Raw genomic sequence first — 18658 nt, forward strand, 5'->3', positions numbered from 1 at the left:
TGATTTGATTTGGATTGTATGCCGCCCTATTCCCGAGAGACTCAGGGCGGCTAACAATAAAAAGGGGAGGGGATACAAAAGATAAAATAAAAATCAGCAATTTAAAATTCAACAACATCTCCACAAGGCCTTTGGAAGCTTTTGCCTCGAAAGGTTGCCCATTAGCCAGAAGGGCTTGCAAGGACAACCCTGGTCTTGGGCAGGAGGTCAGCCAGGGTAGGAAAAGCCCTTTAGGTTTCCTCCACCCAGGCCTCCCCCTAGGTGGGGAACACCAGACCAGGGCCCCCTCCTCAAAGCCAAGATGAAGCTCTGAATGAGGGCAAAGACCACGCCATCTTCAAAAGCCCGGGAACTGGCATTGTGTCCTTTTGCCTTCATTGTTTAGGAAGCCACAAACCTTGTATTTACAAACAAGGGGGGGGGGGGCACAACCTACAACTGCCCTGGACCCTTGCCTGTGACGGTCGGTTCTATGATCTTATTTTGTGGCAGTTGTTAAGCGAGCCAATGGGCTGCGAATGGGTGCAATTTGGCTGAAAACCAGAAGCGCGTGTTGGTTTTGGACTAAAAGTGGCCGTGTGACATCAGGGTCTTGCGAACCAACCGTAGATGCGCCCAGTCAGAAGTTGAGGACTCCCTGTCTTGGACTAGGATGGGGGTCCCATTAAACTGAAAATCAGCTGGCAACCAAAAGGGGCTGCCTTTCCAAAGGAGGCGCCTGGGAGACCCCGCTTTTCTTCACGCCCCTGAAGGGCTTCGAAGGATTCTACCCAGAAGCCTGGAACGAGCTCCCTGTTGAGATCCGGACCCTTACTACCCTCCCGGCCTTCCGCAAAGCCACCAAGTCCTGGCTGTTCTAGCAGGCTGAGGGGGGGGGGGGGCTGAGAAGCATCTACCTCCACGGGAATTGTGAATGTTGGTTTTGTTTTTAATATGTTGTCTTTGGAAACAAGACGGACTGGGGAAAAAAAACCAGTTGCAATCAAGAGATTCTTGCAAAACTGCACCTGGACTTTAATTATTTTTTGAGTGGGGAAAGACACCTGCTAGTTCAAAAATGGATTTTCAATTCCAGCGGAGGGGGGCCTTATTTGTTTTCCCAATCTGCAAAAGAATACGGGCCAAAAGATACGACTGGAAACATGTCGTTCCTCGTGTGTGACGGGCAGCCTCCCGACACAACCCCCGAAACAGAAAAAGGAAAGGAGGGAGAGACAGAGAGAGAGAGAAAGGGGGGAGGGAGGGAGAGAAAGAAATGAATAATAAGGTATTTCCATGCAATCTAAAAGGATGGTTTACATGCAAAGCTCCAAGTACCAGGTCAAAGTTTGCCTCCAGGGGTCGCTTCTGTGATCGGAGAGCTGGCTGAGTCTTAATTAGCAGGCAGCGGAATACATGGCGGTATTGAGGAAGAGGGGTTGAAGCACAACACACACACACACACAAAAAAAAAACAGCAAGCAGAGATGTGTCAAAAAGGAGAGCAACGTTGTGGAGAAGGCGGAGAGAGAAAAAAATAAAATAAAATGAATGCATTATCACAGTGTATTTTTTTTGAAACACAAAACAAAAAGAATTCAGACAACAAAAGCATGCACCACAGATAGGTCTGCAACAGTTAAAATGGACAAAGAATAGTTATTTTTTGGGGGGGGTGGCTGGGGGGGAACCAGACCGCCTCCCCTGGGAAGCTCGGTCCCCCTTTTCACAAGTAACGCAGCAGGGGGGAAAGGTGAGTAGGATCAGAGACACACACTTCACTCGGGGGGGAACGAAAGCGGCGCCAGGGCACAAGCTCCGCCCCTTCCGTGGTGGGCGTGACGTCATCCCGGTGTGCGTGGGAAACGAGGGCCGGAGCTTCCGCCCTGTTGAAGCTTCCGTCACAAATAGCTCTGAATCAGGAGACCCTTTCGCTGAAGGATTCGCACCGGGGATCCCTGGCCTCTAAAGCTATTCTGCAAAATAGGCCCCCGGGGTTTCTAAGATGATGTCTCTGTAATGTACAAAAATAATAATAATATAATGAGGTTTCCTGCTTCGTCCATGCTTCCCCTCTCTCCCTTGCTTTTAAGCCAGGGGTGTCCAACTTTGGTAAATTTTTAAGACTTGTGGGTTTCAACTCCCAGAATTCCCCAGCCAGCAAGTAGTCGAGGTTGGGCCCTCCTGGCTTAAAACATTTCTTTGGTTTAAAAAAAATAAAAATAAATCTCCCATTTTTAAAATGCGCTCTAGATGAGATTGTGTGAAACGGTGCTCCCCCTTTGCCCAGCTGCCCTTTGAGGAGAGAGCTTCCGGTTTTGAGGACTGATTTGGTGGTGCTAATCAAAAAGCCGACTCAGAAGGAAGCCCCACCGTTTTCAGAGAGGCTCACTTCGGCGTAACTTAAGTATCTGTGAAAAAAGGGATGAGCTGGGCATGTGAAATATTCTGGACAAGCATAGGGCTTTTCCAGAAAGAGGTGATTAGCGTATATTTGAAATCCCAGGATTTCTTCCCAACTTAAGAAGGAGCCATTTATTCTCAAAGATTTTAACCTCCAGGGAATTCTGCATGCCTTCCCAACCACACCCTGCCTTTCTCCAAGATGACCAAGGACGATTTGAGAAAGCGTTCCATCTAAATTCTGCTCGGAGCAAAATCCACTTCCCTTCAGTCTTTTTCATGCCATGACTCAGGTAGGGGACAAGGCCGAAAGACCCCTGGGCAGAACCAAGTCGGTGTGAAGGAGACCTGCCTCCCGTTTCTTTCCAGTTCCTGATCCCTGATGCCACTTGCTTACAGCTGCTGAAGCAAATCACAGCTGCCTTCTGAATAAAAAATCTGTCGGTGAATGTTTCTTTCTCTGTCTCTCTGTTTTGCCCATCGATCAATCAACTAACCAGCTACTGTGCCACCTTAAAAGGTGCCACGGAGGGCAGGCTTTGCCCTTCATCAGTGCCAGTCAGGGAGAGTTGGCGAGAGGATGGGGTGGGGAGTTAATGAATATTACAGGATAGTTTGTAGCCAGCTCTGAAAACAAGCAATCGGTATTTTAATGCTGGGTAGGGGAATTAAGTGGCACATGGCTAAATAAAGTGTATGGTGACAAGGGGCAGCATGGGTTCAGCATGAACTGGGGTGAAGTGGGGACACAAACGTTACAGGTAGCATGTCAGGAATCAGCCCTGATCATGGGAGCCGATTCTTCAACAAACTTGCCCATGAGAAGCCTGACCATCAAGGTGTTCTCTTTTAGTGACAAGACCCACCCGAGTCCCATCTTAGTGTCCATGGAGATGCTCCGTCATCCAGGTCCCAAAGGTGTTTTTTCAAGAGGCAGATGGGCTTCCTTTGTTTTTCCCTTTGAAAACGTCCCGCTTGTCATCCCAGGAGCTTTTCTGGTTCTACTGAATGATGAGGAATGGAATATATAAATCCTTCCATTCCCCCACCGTTCAGTCAGAACTGAAGAAGCTCCTGGGATAACAAGCGAGGCGTCTTCAACCGAAAATCAAAGGAAGCCCAGTTGCCTCTTGAAAAAAGGAGCTTTGGGGCGATTGGCTTCTTCAATGTGGAGCTGAATGATACAGAGATGGGTGGAACGGCATAAATTGGCTTTGTGAAGGCCAGGTTGGATGTTAAAGAGGGAATTCCCAACGGCTCTTTCTTGTAAACTTTCTATGCCGAGAAAGGAAGAAGAAAGAAAGGAAGAAATAAATAAATAAAGGAAGAAAGAAAGAAAGGACGGAAGAAGAAAGGAAGAAAGAAAAAAAGACAGACAGACAGAAGGCAGAGGAGGCTAATCTGCAGACAGAGCCCCCACCTCTCTGAAACACAAACGCAACTCAAGTGGTTTCTGATACAGAAAGCACAGGATTTGCTTTATGGATTCAATTCAATTCAATTTATTAGATTTATATAAGAAATAATTTAAATATTCCCCAACACACATACGTTCTGATCGGGGCTAGACCCTACATAGTAAGGTCAATAGCCCCAGGCCTGCCGGAACAGCCAGGTTTTAACAGCTTTTCTGAAGGCCATGAAGGTGGGTGATGTCCGGACCTCTGGGGGTAGCTGATTCCACAGGGTCGGAGCAGCCACAGAGAAGGCTCTCCTCCGAGGCCCCGCCAGCCGACACTGTCCGGCTGACGGCGTCCTAAGGAGGCCCACCCTGTGGGATCTTATCGGCCGTTGGGAGGTATGTGGCAGTAGGCGGTCTGGCAAATATGCTGGATTCTGAAATTTGTGGGGCTTCCTTCTAAACGAGCATCCCGGGGCCAAACTCGTGGTTGTGGGAGGGGGACTCTGTTAAAAAGGGAAAGGGGGAAGCCCCTGAACCCCCCCCACCCACACCCTGTCCCGACTTGGTGGGACAATACAACATTCAGCCAAGTCGTTGCCGGAGGCGGCTCTCTTACCATTGCGGCTGCAGCCGTCTGGTTCACCTGGTGCTGAGCTGCCTTGATTTTAGCTTGCAAATGCGCAGGGGGGTGAAAGTACTTGCATTTCTCCCTGGAGCACCGGCCTTTGATGTAATCCATGCACACCGTGACCGTGTTCTCGTTCGTGTCAATCATGGCGATGTCGATTGGGTGAGCGTAGCGGCAGTCGTTCTCGCCCCGCGTGCAATTCCCACGCTGAAACTCTCGGCACACCTGGAAAGGCAGAGGAGGCGGGATGGAAAGGGGGGAATCTATCCTGCCGTCGTCCCAGATGGATCGCTCTGCCGGGTTTGTTTGGGTAAGAAGGGGCGTATCAATTGGCAAGTCAGAAGGAGAAACTGCAACAGTGTGTGGAAAAGGCCTTGGGAGACGGAGGGGCCGATATTCGGATAAAAGGCAGCTGAACCTGCAGGGGGATGAATAGGGGCATGGCAATCATCTCAGAAGGGAAATTGCTGTGACCCACCAGTGGCCAGCAGATTTGGACAGTGAGGAGGTTGGGAGGAACCTGGGCCAGTCCTGGAATCTGGGGAAGGCTCTGATGAGGGCTCTGTGTCGGAGGCAGAGAGGGGGCCAGAGCCGTATGCCAGTTATCAGCTGCCTTCAGAGTCAGACATCAGTGAGGCAGAAGAACAGTTGGAGCCTGTTCCCAGTGTGTGCATGCGCAGAGCTGCCAGACAAAGAGAACAGCTAAAGAACAGGGGTCGACTTGGGAGTAAGGCCAGACAATGAATGGCCTCTCCCAGAGGAAATAAAAGAGGAGCGACAGGGGAGTGGAGTTTGCAGGAGGCAATTAGTTCACTTCATTGGTCCGTGACTCTCTGAGACTCCTGGCCAAGTTTTGCAGATATCGACCTGGCAGCTCTCCAAGCCAGATAAGGTCTGTGACTATAAATCCTCCCTTGAAAGACTTTGCTGGAGGTGAATGAACAGAACTCACAGTCAATTAATAAAAGGGGTTTTTTGTTGGGACAAGGAGTTGCTTCAGGCTCTCGGGAAGCCTCGGTCAGAACAGAAACCTCCTTAAGTTTTGCAAGGCAAAGGGGGAAGAGATATCCTTTCAGTTTGCACCATTATATTAACGTAACCTTACAATAAAATTACACTTAGTCCTCCTGGGTGTGCTTCTCGTTTCTCACAAGTCTGGTGGAAACAGAACAATTTGCACCCAAAACGAAACAAGGCAATGGAACCCAAGCCAAGGCAAATACCTCTAATTTATCTGTCCTCATGAGTTTCTGCCCTGTGGAGCCACCGGGTACCGAGACCCCGGGGTTGCTGGATACCAGAACGGGTGTGTTTGGTAAGAGCTCTGCAGGCATCAAGCCCATCCCTGGAGAAACGTGGCTTAAGTAGGGGCTGAACGCCATGGTGGGGCTGGTTGCAAGCGAAGGAGTCACAGGAAACGTTGTCTGTTGGGAAAGAGCAAGCCAAGGATAGGCTGTCATCAGATGAACCGAGTTGGAAGGGGCCTTGGACGTCATCTATATAATACAATACAATACAATACAATAGCAGAGTTGGAAGGGACCTTGGAGGTCTTCTACTCCAACCCCTTGCCTAGGCAGGAAACCCTATACAGTTTCAGACAAATGACTATCCAACATCTTCTTAAAAACCTCTAGTGTTGGGGCATTCACAGCTTCTGGAGGCAAGCTGTTCCACTGATTAATTGTCCTCACTGTCAGGAAATTTCTGCTTAGTTCTAAGTTGCTTCTCTCCTTGATTAGTTTCCACCCATTGCTTCTTGTTCTACCCTCAGGTGCCTTGGAGAATAGTTTGACTCCCTCTTCTTTGTGGCAGCCCCTGAGATATTGGAAGACTGCTATCATGTCTCCCCTAGTCCTTCTTTTCTATTCATTAAACTAGACATACCCAGTTCCTGCAACCGTTCCTCATATTTTTGAGCCTCCAGTCCCCTAATCCTCTTTGTTGCTCTTCTCTGCACTCTTTCTAGAGTCTCCACATCATTTTTACATCATGGCGACAAAAACTGGGTGCCATATTCCAAGTAAGGCCTTCCCAAGGCCTTATAAAGTGGTATCAACCCTTCACGTGATCTTGATTCTCTCCCTCTGTTGATGCAGCCTAGAACTGTGTTGGCTTTTTTGGCAGCTGCTGCCCAAATGGTTGTCCACTAGGACTCCAAGATCCCTCTCCCAGTTGCTACTATTGAGCAAGGTACCACCTGTACTGTACCTGTGCATTTCGTTTTTCTTGCCTAAATGTAGAACCTTACTCTAGTCCAACCCCGCCGACCCACCCACCCAATCACCGAGTAAACAGCCATCTATCAATATTCATCTATGGGCCTCCACCATCCATTCCTTCCCTGGTCTTTGGAAGGGCTGACGCACCATGCTGCACCCAACATTCAGACATTTGGGGGGGGGGATTTGATTCCTCCACCTGCTCTTAGGGATGCCACAGATCGGAAGCGCAGAGTGTTCTTTCCCGTGTGGACAGGACACAATCCAGAAAACCAACATCTCAGCCTACGAAGCCAGAATGTTGGGGTGGTTTCTCTTGAACAAAATCTGCAAAACGAATCTTGTGGCACTCAAAAGCGTCGCCCGATTGATGAGGGCAGAAGCTTTTGTGGACTATGTGGCGCTTGTAACGCATGGGCCGTTGTCCTGAAATAACCTAGGTGGGCAGGTGGAGCACAGTAACCTTCGGTCTCGTCGCTAGCGTGCCAATTTTGAATGCTGATGTTGGGGCTTTGGGGGGGGGGGAAGGTCAGGGATTCTGCTGACGTTCCACCCGCTCCAATGCTGTTTTCCCACCTTCAAGTCGCCGACACAATTTTCCAAGCTGGTGTTGAGAACTCCCCGATAGGTGTGACCTGCGCGGTCCAGCGGTGTTCCCCTGGCTTCATGTTCACTTTGTTGGAAATGTGGCCCTATCTTACCTCTAACATTTCTATCCCAAGAAGCGCCTCCTGCCCCTCCCCCCCTCCCGCAAGCCGGACCTTATCCAGAGAATGACTCCTGTCACTTACAATCGGCTGCAGCTGGGCTCCAGGGACCATGAACTGCATTTGCTGTGCAAACATGGCAGCGGCTGTCTTTTGCTGGATCAGGTTGTTGCGCCCGTTGATTTCAAGTTGTGTTTTTAAGTGTGGCGGAGGGTGAAGGTATTTGCAGTTTTCTCGAGTGCACCGACCCTAAGGGGTTTGTGAAAGAAGAGGAGAAGCACATTTTCAGAAGCAGAATCCCTGGGAGACCAGGATAAAATGGATTATTCAGCACTTGGGAGGGGGAACGGAATGTCTCCCACATTTACTTTCTCATTTTTACGCACGATATCAGCACAGAAAATGCATGACGAGAAGCAACTGTTTTTTTACATTTTAAGAAAAGAAACACCAAGTAGTGTATTTAATAAACAAAAATTAAAAATACTCCAACAATGAGGATGTAATAAAGAAGTACGTATTGCAGTAATAAATATGAACTAAAACTTTTAAGTAGTAATGTACAGTTTGAGTGTGCTATTCTGTAAAAAATAAAATTAGCTATCCAGGTTTACAAACCCTGTGATTATATCCTATTATCCAACTGAAATCATAACAGGCCATCGCCTGAAACACAACATTTCAGATTTAACCATTGCTGATAAGAAAGACCGCGAGGTCTCGATAGTGGAATCCTGAAGACAGCAGTAGAGAAGGGAAAGAATTGGAGAAAATCTCAACATACAAAGATCTGCAAACAGAAGGAAAAACATCTGTGGCAAAAGAAAGCAAAGATAGCACCAACAGGAATAGGCAACTCGAGTGCAATCCCAAAACATCTGGAGCACCAATGGCATTGACAGAATCACGAAATCAAGTCAATTGCAGGAGGCAGCCCTACTTGGGGGAGCTTACATCCACATCTGCCTATCCCGGATACCTGGGAAGGACTCGAGAGGAGGACAAAAATGCCAGATTCAGTCTGGACATCTGACTGACTGGACCATGATAATGCTAGCAATGAACCTGTCATGAACTTCAACTCCCAGAATTCCTCACATCGCTGACCGGCGAATCCTGGTTCGATTGGTCAAGGTTGAGCTTGGGGACACCTCAGTCCTGCGCACAGGTAATAAGGCTCCCCAGACAATTTTAGAATGAACCCTCTTGGGAGGGAGGTGGTGTTAGATGTGTGTGAAAAATACGCTATCAACTTCTCAAGCAACCGAGTTCCTAAGCCAAGATTTTACGGGGAACATGCATTTGTTTTAATTGGCAACTCCGCAGAACATTCAATCAGCTTGGAGGGGAGAGGGCAGGATGCAACACAGACTGAAGGAAGGGGGGGAGGATTTTAGCTTCCAGAGGGCAGGCCCCCTTCCTTGATTCAGCATGCTAGAATTTAAAAAAAAATGCTATTCCATCTGTTGACTGAAAGGCGTGAATGAGTCCTAACTCTAAGAAAAGCATGTTTGTGTGTTGTGTTTTACATGTCTTCCTTTAACCAAATTCTTGTTTTTCTCTTAGTAGAAAGAACGTGGTGTAATGATTAGGGTCCTAGACAAGGACGGGGAAAAGTGGAGGAAGGAATGAACTTTTATAGGTCACGAAAGCTCAAATGGGCTTTTCCCAAGAAGCTGGAAGCCATCAGGGAAGAATTCCCATAACTACTCGGTATTAAACGCGAACCCTATTTATAATGAAATTAAGATTCGCCCGAACAATGCGATAAGCTAAAGGCTCCTGCCTTTTGGAAGAGCCCTTAGATGGCCTGGCTTCCATCTGATTCTTGTTTGGTAACAGACATTTCTGCTATCAGGCTGATATGGTACGATAAAACAAGAACTGTATTTTTCGGAGTATAAGACGCACCTTTTCCCCCTAAAAAAAGAAGGTGAAAATCTGGGTGCGTCGTATACATTGAATAGAAGCATTTTTGGCCTCCCGAAACCCCGCCCCCTTCACAAAAATGGATGTGAAGAGGGTTTGGGAGGCCTGCAAAGTGCTCCTGGGGGCTGGGGAGGGCAAAAACAAGTGAAAAAAGGGCTGGTTTTTTTTGCTCATTTTTGCTCCCCTCCAGCCCCCAGGAGCACTCTAGAAGCCCCCTAAAGGCTATGCATGCCTCTTTCGGCAAAAAAAGAGCTGGTTTTTTGCCCCCCCAGCACCCAGCAGCACTTTGCAGGCCACTCAAACTCTCAAAAGTTTCACAAAAATGTGGCTTGCAGAGGATTTGGGAGGTCTGCAGAGTGTGAAAACTTTTTTCTTTTTAAATTTATCTCTTCAAAATCTTGGTGCATCTTATATTCCGGTGCATCTTATACTCAGAAAAATACGACAATTTAAAGTGCTCCTTTCTGGTCAGCTTCAAAAACATGCCATCTGATCTGCTCTTCTTTCTGCGCATCGTAAGGCATCTGTTAAAATAAGGCTGCCTCACCTCCCATTATCACAGCTCTAAAGTTTAATTTCGTGCCGTTCAACCGGAGCTGTCCAGGCAGAAGAGAGCCCCACTGCTGGGGTCCTCAGGGGTCTGCCTATGGGGTCATCTTAACAACAGGGCCGGCCACATGTTCCTGGTGTGTGTGTGTGTGTGTGTTTTATCTTTCCCATTTTTGCCTGTAGCTTTAAATGTGCTTCCCACAAATACTAATCAGGGCATTTGCTGTAAACTCTGCTTCACCTCTTGGGGATTGCCATGTCTGGATAGAGACTGGCCCCTCTTGCGAAGGAGACCTGGGATAGCCAAAAGGGATGGCACTTCAACCCCGCTCTGGGCCAAGGCTGGGCTGCAGTGGAGGCTTCAGCGTGAGGGAAGGCCATGCTTTCTGCCAATCTCCCCCACAGCCTCTCAACTGTAGCGGGAAAAGGAAGAGTTTCTCCCTCTCCTCTGACCAACACATAGGCCCCCGATATTTCCAGGACAAATCTCTTAATCCCATTCTGCAATTCTCCCTGAAGGTCACCTGGGGACGGCAGCGCTGCTGCCCCCCGAGGTTTGCTACCAGCATCACAAGGGGACAGCCGCTGCCCACGGTGGCCCCGGGCCAGAGAACGGCCAGAGAATGGATGCAGAAGTCCTCCCTGCTTTTAGGGTGGCTGCAGAAGGTTCCAGCCAGGGAAGCTGGCTCTGCTCTGAATTGGAGGTGTTAAGGGCCCCCCGCGTCTGAACACCAGCACAAGTCTTTAGCTGCTTTTTTGGATGGATGGATGGACAGATGGACACACAACAGATAACAACAACCCTGAGCCTGTGATAACCAGTCATTTCAAGCTTTTGGAGAAAGTGTCCTATTAATGATCACTAAACAGAGAATAATAATGCACCTTTTAGAGGAAGCACATACAAGGGGCATATCTTAAGAGAAACGCCCCCCTCCTCGTGCGGCAGAGTTGGGGGTGCTAATTCCTCAGCTCCCGGAGAGCCCCTCAGATATCGAGAGCCCACCAGAAACAAAAGGCAAGAAGAAAGAGAAGGAAAGGGCTTGCAAAGCAGCCGTATCTCATTGAAGGTTGCGGAAATCGTGAAGGGCCAATGTATGTTTGTGTTGTCGGGTAATTTAGAAAAATCAAGTGCTTTAATTAACATAAACAGCTCCTGGACTTAAAAATAACAATCCATCTGAGCTGACAATTTGTTTTCAATCTGGGAAAGAAATCCGGGCCAAGAAATGCACCGCCTTTTTAAAATAGCTCCCTCAGATTACAGGAGGAGAGATACAAAGGTGAACTCAATGCTTTTATTTTCGCCAGGCCTGGAAACAATCTTAAGAGGGAATCAGAATGATACGAAAGAGCTTCCTTTCCCTTCCTGGGGAAAAACAAAATTGTTTCCTTTGGGGGGAGTTTGGGGGAACAGCTATAACCGACTGAGCAAATACGATAACAAAACTTCTGGAAGGTCAGTAATTATTTTGGATGTGCCGTAAAGAAACCTGGACTGTAATATTGATCGAAATAGCCTCCCACAGCAATGAGTTTACAAAGTAGAAGAGGGAACAGTGGAATTTCCCCAGCCTGAACGACTGTAAGAAAGATATTCTGTACAAAAGTCAGCCAAGGAAATTTCTACTGGGAGGAAGCTCAACTTAACATTGCTCTCTAATCGCGCTGATTCAGCTGGGCGGAAGGAAAAGGGAGAGAGATTAATATGCAAAAACTTAACTTGCAAAAAAGGGGGTTGCCAAGAAGTGAATTGTTACAGGGAGTTTTAGAGGTAGAATTCTCCTGGCAAGGAATCAAAGCCTCCAGTTTTGAAACCTGGTTTGCCAATTGAGGCAGAAATGAGATTGTAGAAATAAGCTTTGCCAACGTAGAAGACTGCCCTGCATGAATGTTTTTTTTTTAAAGCAAAAAAACGAACTTCTGCACATATACAAACCCCTTACATGGCCAGGCTGCCATTCTTTCCTGCCGGAGTTTAAGAAACTGAAATTATGCCTTTCATGCCCATCTCCACTTCCCTGAGTTGCTTTAGGAGAGTGGTGGCTAAACTTTTTGTTGTCGTGTGCCAAAAGGGCATGCCGTGCCCGCATCCATAATGCAATTCCCGCAACACCCTCCCGTGCTCTGCGCATGACCCCCCTTGCCCCCTCGCGCATGTGCACGTGACCCCCCCCCCCCCCATTATTGGCCTCGTAGGCCTCCCTGCAGCCTCCTGGGACCAAAACCTGGCTGTGGGGAGAGCTGAGCTGGGTTGAGGGCTGTGCGTGCATTCTGTGGCACACATTTCACTATCACGGGTTTAGGAGCTGGCAAAAGGCCTCCTTTGCTCTCCGAACAATGCTTTGGGGCGGAGGGCTCCTGGCCATCCATGTCCTCCGATGCTCACAAACATCCCACCTTTTCGTTTTCCACAGGGCCCACCTGTTTACAGCACAAGATGCCAAAATCAGAATTACGAGGAGGAGGAGGAGGAGGAGAAAAAGAAGAAGAAGAGAAGGAGGAGGAGAGGAGGAGGAGAAGAAGGAGGAGGAGGAGAAAAAGAAGAAGAGAAGGAGGAGGAGAGGAGGAGGAGAAGAAGAGATGAGGAGGAGAGAAGAGGAGGAGAAGAGGAGGAAAAGAAGAGGAGGAGGAAAAGAGGAGGAGGAGAAGAAGAGGAGGAGGAGAAGAAGAGGAGAAGGAGAAGAGGAGGAGGAGGAGAAGAGGAGGAGGAGGAGGAGGAGAAGAAGAGGAGGAGGAGAAGAGAAGAAGAAGAGGAGGAGAAGAGGAGAAGAAGAGGAGGAGGAGGAGAAGAAGAGGAGAAGAGGAGAAGAAGAGGAGGAGAAGAAGAGGAGGAGAAGAAGAGGAGGAGAAGAAGGAGAAGAAGAAGAGGAGGAGGAGAAGGGGAAGAGGAGAAGAAGAATGAGGAGGAGGAGGAGGAGAAGAAGAGGAGGAGCAGGAGGAGGAGGAGGAGGAGAAAAAGAAGAAGAAGAGAAGGAGGAGGAGAGGAGGAGGAGAAGAAGGAGGAGGAGAAAAAGAAGAAGAGAAGGAGGAGGAGAGGAGGAGGAGAAGAAGAGATGAGGAGGAGAGAAGAGGAGGAGAAGAGGAGGAAAAGAAGAGGAGGAGGAAAAGAGGAGGAGGAGAAGAAGAGGAGGAGGAGAAGAAGAGGAGAAGGAGAAGAGGAGGAGGAGGAGGAGGAGGAGGAGAAGAGGAGGAGGAGAAGAGAAGAAGAAGAGGAGGAGAAGAGGAGAAGAAGAGGAGGAGGAGGAGAAGAAGAGGAGAAGAGGGAAGAAGGAGAAGAAGAGGAGGAGAAGAAGAGGAGGAGAAGAGGAGGAGAAGAAGGAGAAGAAGAAGAGGAGGAGGAGAAGAGGAGAAGAAGAAGAGGAGGAGCAGGAGGAGCAGAAGAAGAAGAGGAGGAGGAGGAGGAGGAGGAGCAGGAGGAGGAGGAGGAGGAGGAGAAAAAGAAGAAGAAGAGAAGGAGGAGGAGAGGAGGAGGAGAAGAAGGAGGAGGAGGAGAAAAAGAAGAAGAGAAGGAGGAGGAGAGGAGGAGGAGAAGAAGAGATGAGGAGGAGAGAAGAGGAGGAGAAGAGGAGGAAAAGAAGAGGAGGAGGAAAAGAGGAGGAGGAGGAGAAGAGGAGGAGGAGAAGAGGAGGAGGAGAAGAAGAGGAGAAGGAGAAGAGGAGGAGAAGGAGAAGAGGAGGAGAAGAGGAGGAGGAGGAGGAGGAGGAGAAGAGGAGGAGGAGGAGAAGAGAAGAAGAAGAGGAGGAGAAGAGGAGAAGAAGAGGAGGAGGAGGAGAAGAAGAGGAGAAGAGGAGAAGAAGGAGAAGAAGAGGAGGAGAAGAAGAGGAGGAGAAGAAGGAGAAGAAGAAGAGGAGGAGGAGAAGGGGAAGAGGAGAAGAAGAATGAGGAGGAGGAGGAGGAGAAGAAGAGGAGGAGGAGGAGGAGGAGGAGATAGATGCTCCTTCTCCTCCTAATGGTCTTCTCCTGTCAAATGAAGTCAGTCTTGGGTTAAAAAATTACCAACTGCCGGCTTTCGGCTCTCAATGTCAACAAAAGATTCTTGGATTCCTAGCTAAGAGATCATCCCCCAAAGCACCCAATGGCCAAGGGAGGATGGGTTTTGCAATCCAGCACGGAAAATAAAGAATGTTTTAATGCGACTCTCCTTGAAATCAGGTCATATTAAACCAGGTGAATTAAAAAGGGAACAGCTTGGTCTTCCCAAAGGTTTCCCAAGGTAGCTGGATGCCAACGGGGAGGATGCCAGCCAGCCTGCTTCTGGCTCAGCCTCTGCACCAGGGTGTGTGTGTCTTAGCCGAAGCCTCTCTTGCTCCAAATCCAAAAGCTGAGGCTGCACAAACCCCGGCCAGCAAAGGCAGCGTGGCTAATGCCTGGCTCACACGCTGGGCCGCCCCCTGCCCTCATGCCCCCCTCCCCACAAAGCTGCCCCCTATCTCCTTTTCTCTACCCAGCACAAAGAAGCAGATTAAGTGGCAATCACAATTTAACAAGATTAACTGTACACACACACACACACACACACAGTGCCCGTCAGCCCTTCCATTGGCATGTCCAGTGGAAGGAGGGTATGATTGAGATGCCCAGAAGAAGATGCGTATCTTATCGGCAAGCCTGGGTGATGTCCTCTGCCACCATTTGGCCCCACTGTTTCCCCTTCTCCCCATCCTAATTTCTAACAAGTCCGGTGCAACGTTTGATAAACACATTTGATAAACGAGGAGCTTCGTTTCTCAAGAACTCATTAACCTTTCAAGACAAAGCGGGCATCCATAAAAAGCATCGTTCTGCCTGCTACTGCGAGGGGCAGAGAGGGCATATTGTGCCCAAATCTGGCCTGGAAAAAAACACACGGTGGCCCACCTACCACTGCCCACCCTCTTCTGAGGAGAGAAATGGGATCGGACTGCGTTTGCCTTATACGCAGATTAAAAGGGGATTTCCCTGCATGAAGTTTGGGCCCTGGAGGCCACCGTTCCCCCCCCCACATGTAGTCCTCGACTTACGACCACAAGTGAGCCCAACATTTATATTGTGAAGGGAAGACATTGGCCAAGAGAGCTTTGCCCCGCCTCACGGCCTTTCTAGTCACAGTTGTTAAGTCAATCATTGTAGTTGTTACTAAACTTCGTTGTTAAGTGAATCTGGCTTCCCCATTGACTTTGCCCGTCAGAAGGTCGCAAAAGGGGATCGCGAGACACCCCTCCCCCCGGGGACGCTGCGACCGTCGTAAAGGTGAGCCAGTTGCCAAGTGTCTGAATTCAGATCGCATGACGGTGGGGATGCTGCAAGTCGCATGTTTGAAAAATGGTCCGAAGTCACATTTTTTCAGTGCCATCGTAACTTTGAATAGCCACTAAACAAACTGTCAAAGGCTGCCCTATAGCAGGGGCGTCCAAACTTGGGAACTTTTTAAGACCTGTGGACTTCAACTCCCAGAATTCCTCAGTCAACATGCTGGCCTGGCAAATTCTGGGAGTTGAACTCCATGGGTCTTAAAAGTTGCCCAGGTTGACAAACACTGGGGATCCTTCTGGCCCCTTCCAACTCTTTCATTCATGGCTGGCTGGGGAATTCTGGGAGTTGAGGTCCGCAAGTCTTAAAGTTCCCAAGTTTGGACACCTCTGACCTATAGTATACTTCTGCCGGATTGTCCAAAGGCTTTTTATCCACAACTTTTATCCACAGTTGAATAACCGTGGGCACACTGGTGTGGCTTTTGTTGGGAGGAATATCAAAATAACCCACTTTTCCTGGCTGTGTTTCCCTGCCCCGGCTGAGAAAGCTAGGCCGGATTCCCTGGCCAGTCAGCCATTCCACACGAGAGGCAGATCAACGGCGATGAAAGGGCGAGTGAAGTTCCCAAGAGACCCTCGATAGATCAACAGCAGGGGGTCTGAGGCGTGACAGGCTGCTATTCAGCCGGGCCTTTCATCCGCCACGCGGCACAAGTCGCTCTTGTAAAGACCTAAATCCCCATCAGATGGTCCCTGCGCCACTTCATTGTTGGGAGAGGCCCGAGATCCGGAGATGGCCGCGCGTGCATGCACGAGGCGGCTGCCCCCCCCCCCCAGCCCCTCCGAGACACGGAGAGGCAACTCTCCAGGAGAACAAAGCGGTCACCAGAGGAGGACAAAGAGGTCACAAGAGGACAAGGCCGCTGCCAAGGAATCCGCACAGGCCTCGTCAACAGAAGAGTCGGGAAGGAGGCAAGACATGGGAATTTCTCGGGGAACAAGCCAGACGGGATCGATAGCGGACCGATCGGGTTGAACCATGGCCAAGAAGGAAGAAGCTGGAGAACTCTTTCAAATTTTAAAATGTATAGGGCACTCCTCCTCCTCCTCATCATCATCATCCCCTCGGACGGTTTGCCAAAGATTAGACAGGTTTGCTGCATGAAGAATGTGTGACCCGATAAAAGCACGCCCGACAACAGCGCGTCGACAAAACCGTGGTGATAAAACCACGATGTTGATAGCGCGCCCACAAAGGCGCGCCGACAAAAGAGCGCTAACAGAAGCGCCATTACGGTTAAGTTAAGGGTTAGGGTAAGAGTTGGGGTCAGGGTTAGGTTTAGGGTTACCTTTAGGGTTAGGTTTAGAGCGCGCTTCTGTCAGCGCGCTGTTGTCGGCGCGCTTCTGTGCTCATTCTTTGGCGCGATTTCGAACTCGCGCTTTTCTCCCCGCGGTTTTGTCGGTGCGCATTTGTCGGTGAACCGATGAATGCTACGAGAGATAGCCCAGACGCGGGAACAAATTCTAAGCCAGGGCCAATGGCTTAACCCAGGGGTGTCCAAACATGGGCACTTTTAAGACTTGTGGACTTCAACTCCCAGAATTCCCCAGCCAACCATGCTGGCCTGGCGAATTCTGGGAGTTGAAGTCCGCAAGGTCTTCAAGTTGCCCAGGTTGGAGACCTCTGGTCTAATCCGACCCTCTTGCAATGTGTAATAAAGCCATTTAGGCCACCCTGGAGAAATGAGGGGGGGAGGGAGGGGGGGGCTCTCCAGCTTCTTCCTGAAAACAGAAAATGGGAGCACTTTCGCCATGGTTCAACCCGATCGGTCTGCTGGCTATCGATCCCGTCCGGCTTGTGCCCGAGAAATCCCCATTTTGTTGCTGGCTGGGGAATTCTGGGAGTTGAAGTCCACAAGTCTTAAAAGTTCCCAAGTTCGGACGCCCCTGGCTTAACCGTACACGTGAACTTGGCTGCAGCAAGGGATTATGGAAGCAGTTGGATACAGATGTAGGTAAAGGCTGGGGAAGCACACACAACAGCTACTAGGGACAAACCTCCCTGCCAGCAGAAATAGAGCAGTTCAGGGCAAATTCAGATGGAAGGTGAGATCATGGTCAGATTCACGTCTGAAGCAAGCTGCCACATAACCTGATGAGCTTCAGCCGAGTATCTTTTGGGAACCTGGGTTATGACCTGCAGGCTGCCATTTCTGGTGTGACGCCGAGAACAACGGCTGAAGGAAGAGCCAGGCCCGGCCTTGATCTATATCAATTGCTCCCCACGAGGGCTGCAGCGTCTCTCTCTGCCTGCAGCGCAACTCCACACAAGTTCAAAAACAAACAAGCCAGATAGTTGGGAATCCACCACCGGACTTCCTTCTCCACGGGTGGTCCCGTGGAGCTTTTCAAATGCGTTTTCTCCGGGCCTGAGAAACTGGTGCATTTAAGGACAGTTTGGGAATTCCCAGAAGTTTCTCAGCCGGCCTTGCTTCCAGCAGACCCCAGTGAGTGCGAGCTCCAAGTGCCTTGGGGAATGGCCAACCAAGGACACGTTTCTGGCCCCACAAAAGGCAGGAAAAGGTATTTAGATTAAGGATCTTTTCAGCAGGAGGGGGGGGGGGAATCCCCATTTTGCAAAACAATAAAATAAAATAAAAATATCACAGCCAGTTAATAAACGATTGAAAGAAATGTCTCCAGCATCTTCTACCCTGTAAATTCCCTATATTTTATTGCTGGCCAAGGAGGGAACAGGGGACAGATATTGGTTTCCCCGATGCTTGAAAAAGTTCAAACCTGAGAAAGGGAACTTCACCTACTTGCAGGCCCTAATTGTGAAAAATCTCCTCTCCACTCAGCGATATCCTGATTTTCCCAGGGAGGCAACTCACAAGGAACCACAATCTCACTTCTCCAAAGTTTAAAGCCACTGCAGATACTTGGGCCAAATGAGAGCAACTCCAGGGTCAACGGCACCGTTCCCCCCCCCCCCGCTCTGTTCTCAACAACTCCGGTGCGAGCTGGCTCCCGCCATGCCGGCAGCTTCACGGGAACCGATTGGACACACACACACACACAAAAAGAGGGCCGCTCGCTTCCTACGTGCCGGCCATGAAGATGCTGCGTGAAATTATCAAGAGCTCCTGAAATATTAATGTGGCTTCAAGCTCAGCGCCATGGCAGTTTTTTTCCTGCTCTTCTGCTTGCCAGGTCCCCGTTAACAAGCCTTCCAGCAGAAAGAGCTTCAGGAGAAAGAGAGATCGTAGGACAGGAAAGAACAGATCACCACGGAATATTGGAAGAAAAGCTTCGCTCTCTGAAAGACAGGAGCAAGGGTGAAATCCAGCAAGTTTCAGACAACCGGTAGCGGAAATTTTGAGTAGTTCAGAGAACCAATAGTATAAAAATTTTGAGTAGTTTGGAGAACCAGTAGCAGAAATTTTGAGTAGTTCGGAGAACTGGTAGTATAAAAATTTTGAGTAGTTCGGAGAACTAGTAGCAGAAATTTTGAGTAGTCCGGAGAACCGGTAGCAGAAATTTTGAATAGTTTGGAGAACCGGTAGCAGAAATTTTGAGTACTTCGGAGAACCGGTAGTATAAAA

General features: G+C 49.2%; 1 protein-coding gene across 3 annotated transcripts in view; it reads right to left on the minus strand.

Moving 5' to 3' along the window:
- LOC116515419 (muscleblind-like protein 3) overlaps nt 1-18658 on the minus strand; it is a 60088-nt gene that overhangs the window by 19448 nt on the left and 21982 nt on the right. For 2 of the 3 annotated variants that reach the window (XM_032227442.1, XM_032227440.1), the window contains exons 3-5: nt 7426-7590; nt 5636-5908; nt 4401-4637 (exon numbers count right to left, since the gene is read on the minus strand). In XM_032227442.1, the coding sequence (XP_032083333.1) occupies nt 4401-4637; nt 5636-5908; nt 7426-7590 (675 nt within the window). The remainder of the gene's footprint in view (nt 1-4400; nt 4638-5635; nt 5909-7425; nt 7591-18658) is intronic. The other variant, XM_032227441.1, reaches the window with a different exon arrangement.

Source organism: Thamnophis elegans, chromosome 12 (assembly GCF_009769535.1).
Source record: "Thamnophis elegans isolate rThaEle1 chromosome 12, rThaEle1.pri, whole genome shotgun sequence".
Classification (NCBI taxonomy): domain Eukaryota; kingdom Metazoa; phylum Chordata; class Lepidosauria; order Squamata; family Colubridae; genus Thamnophis; species Thamnophis elegans.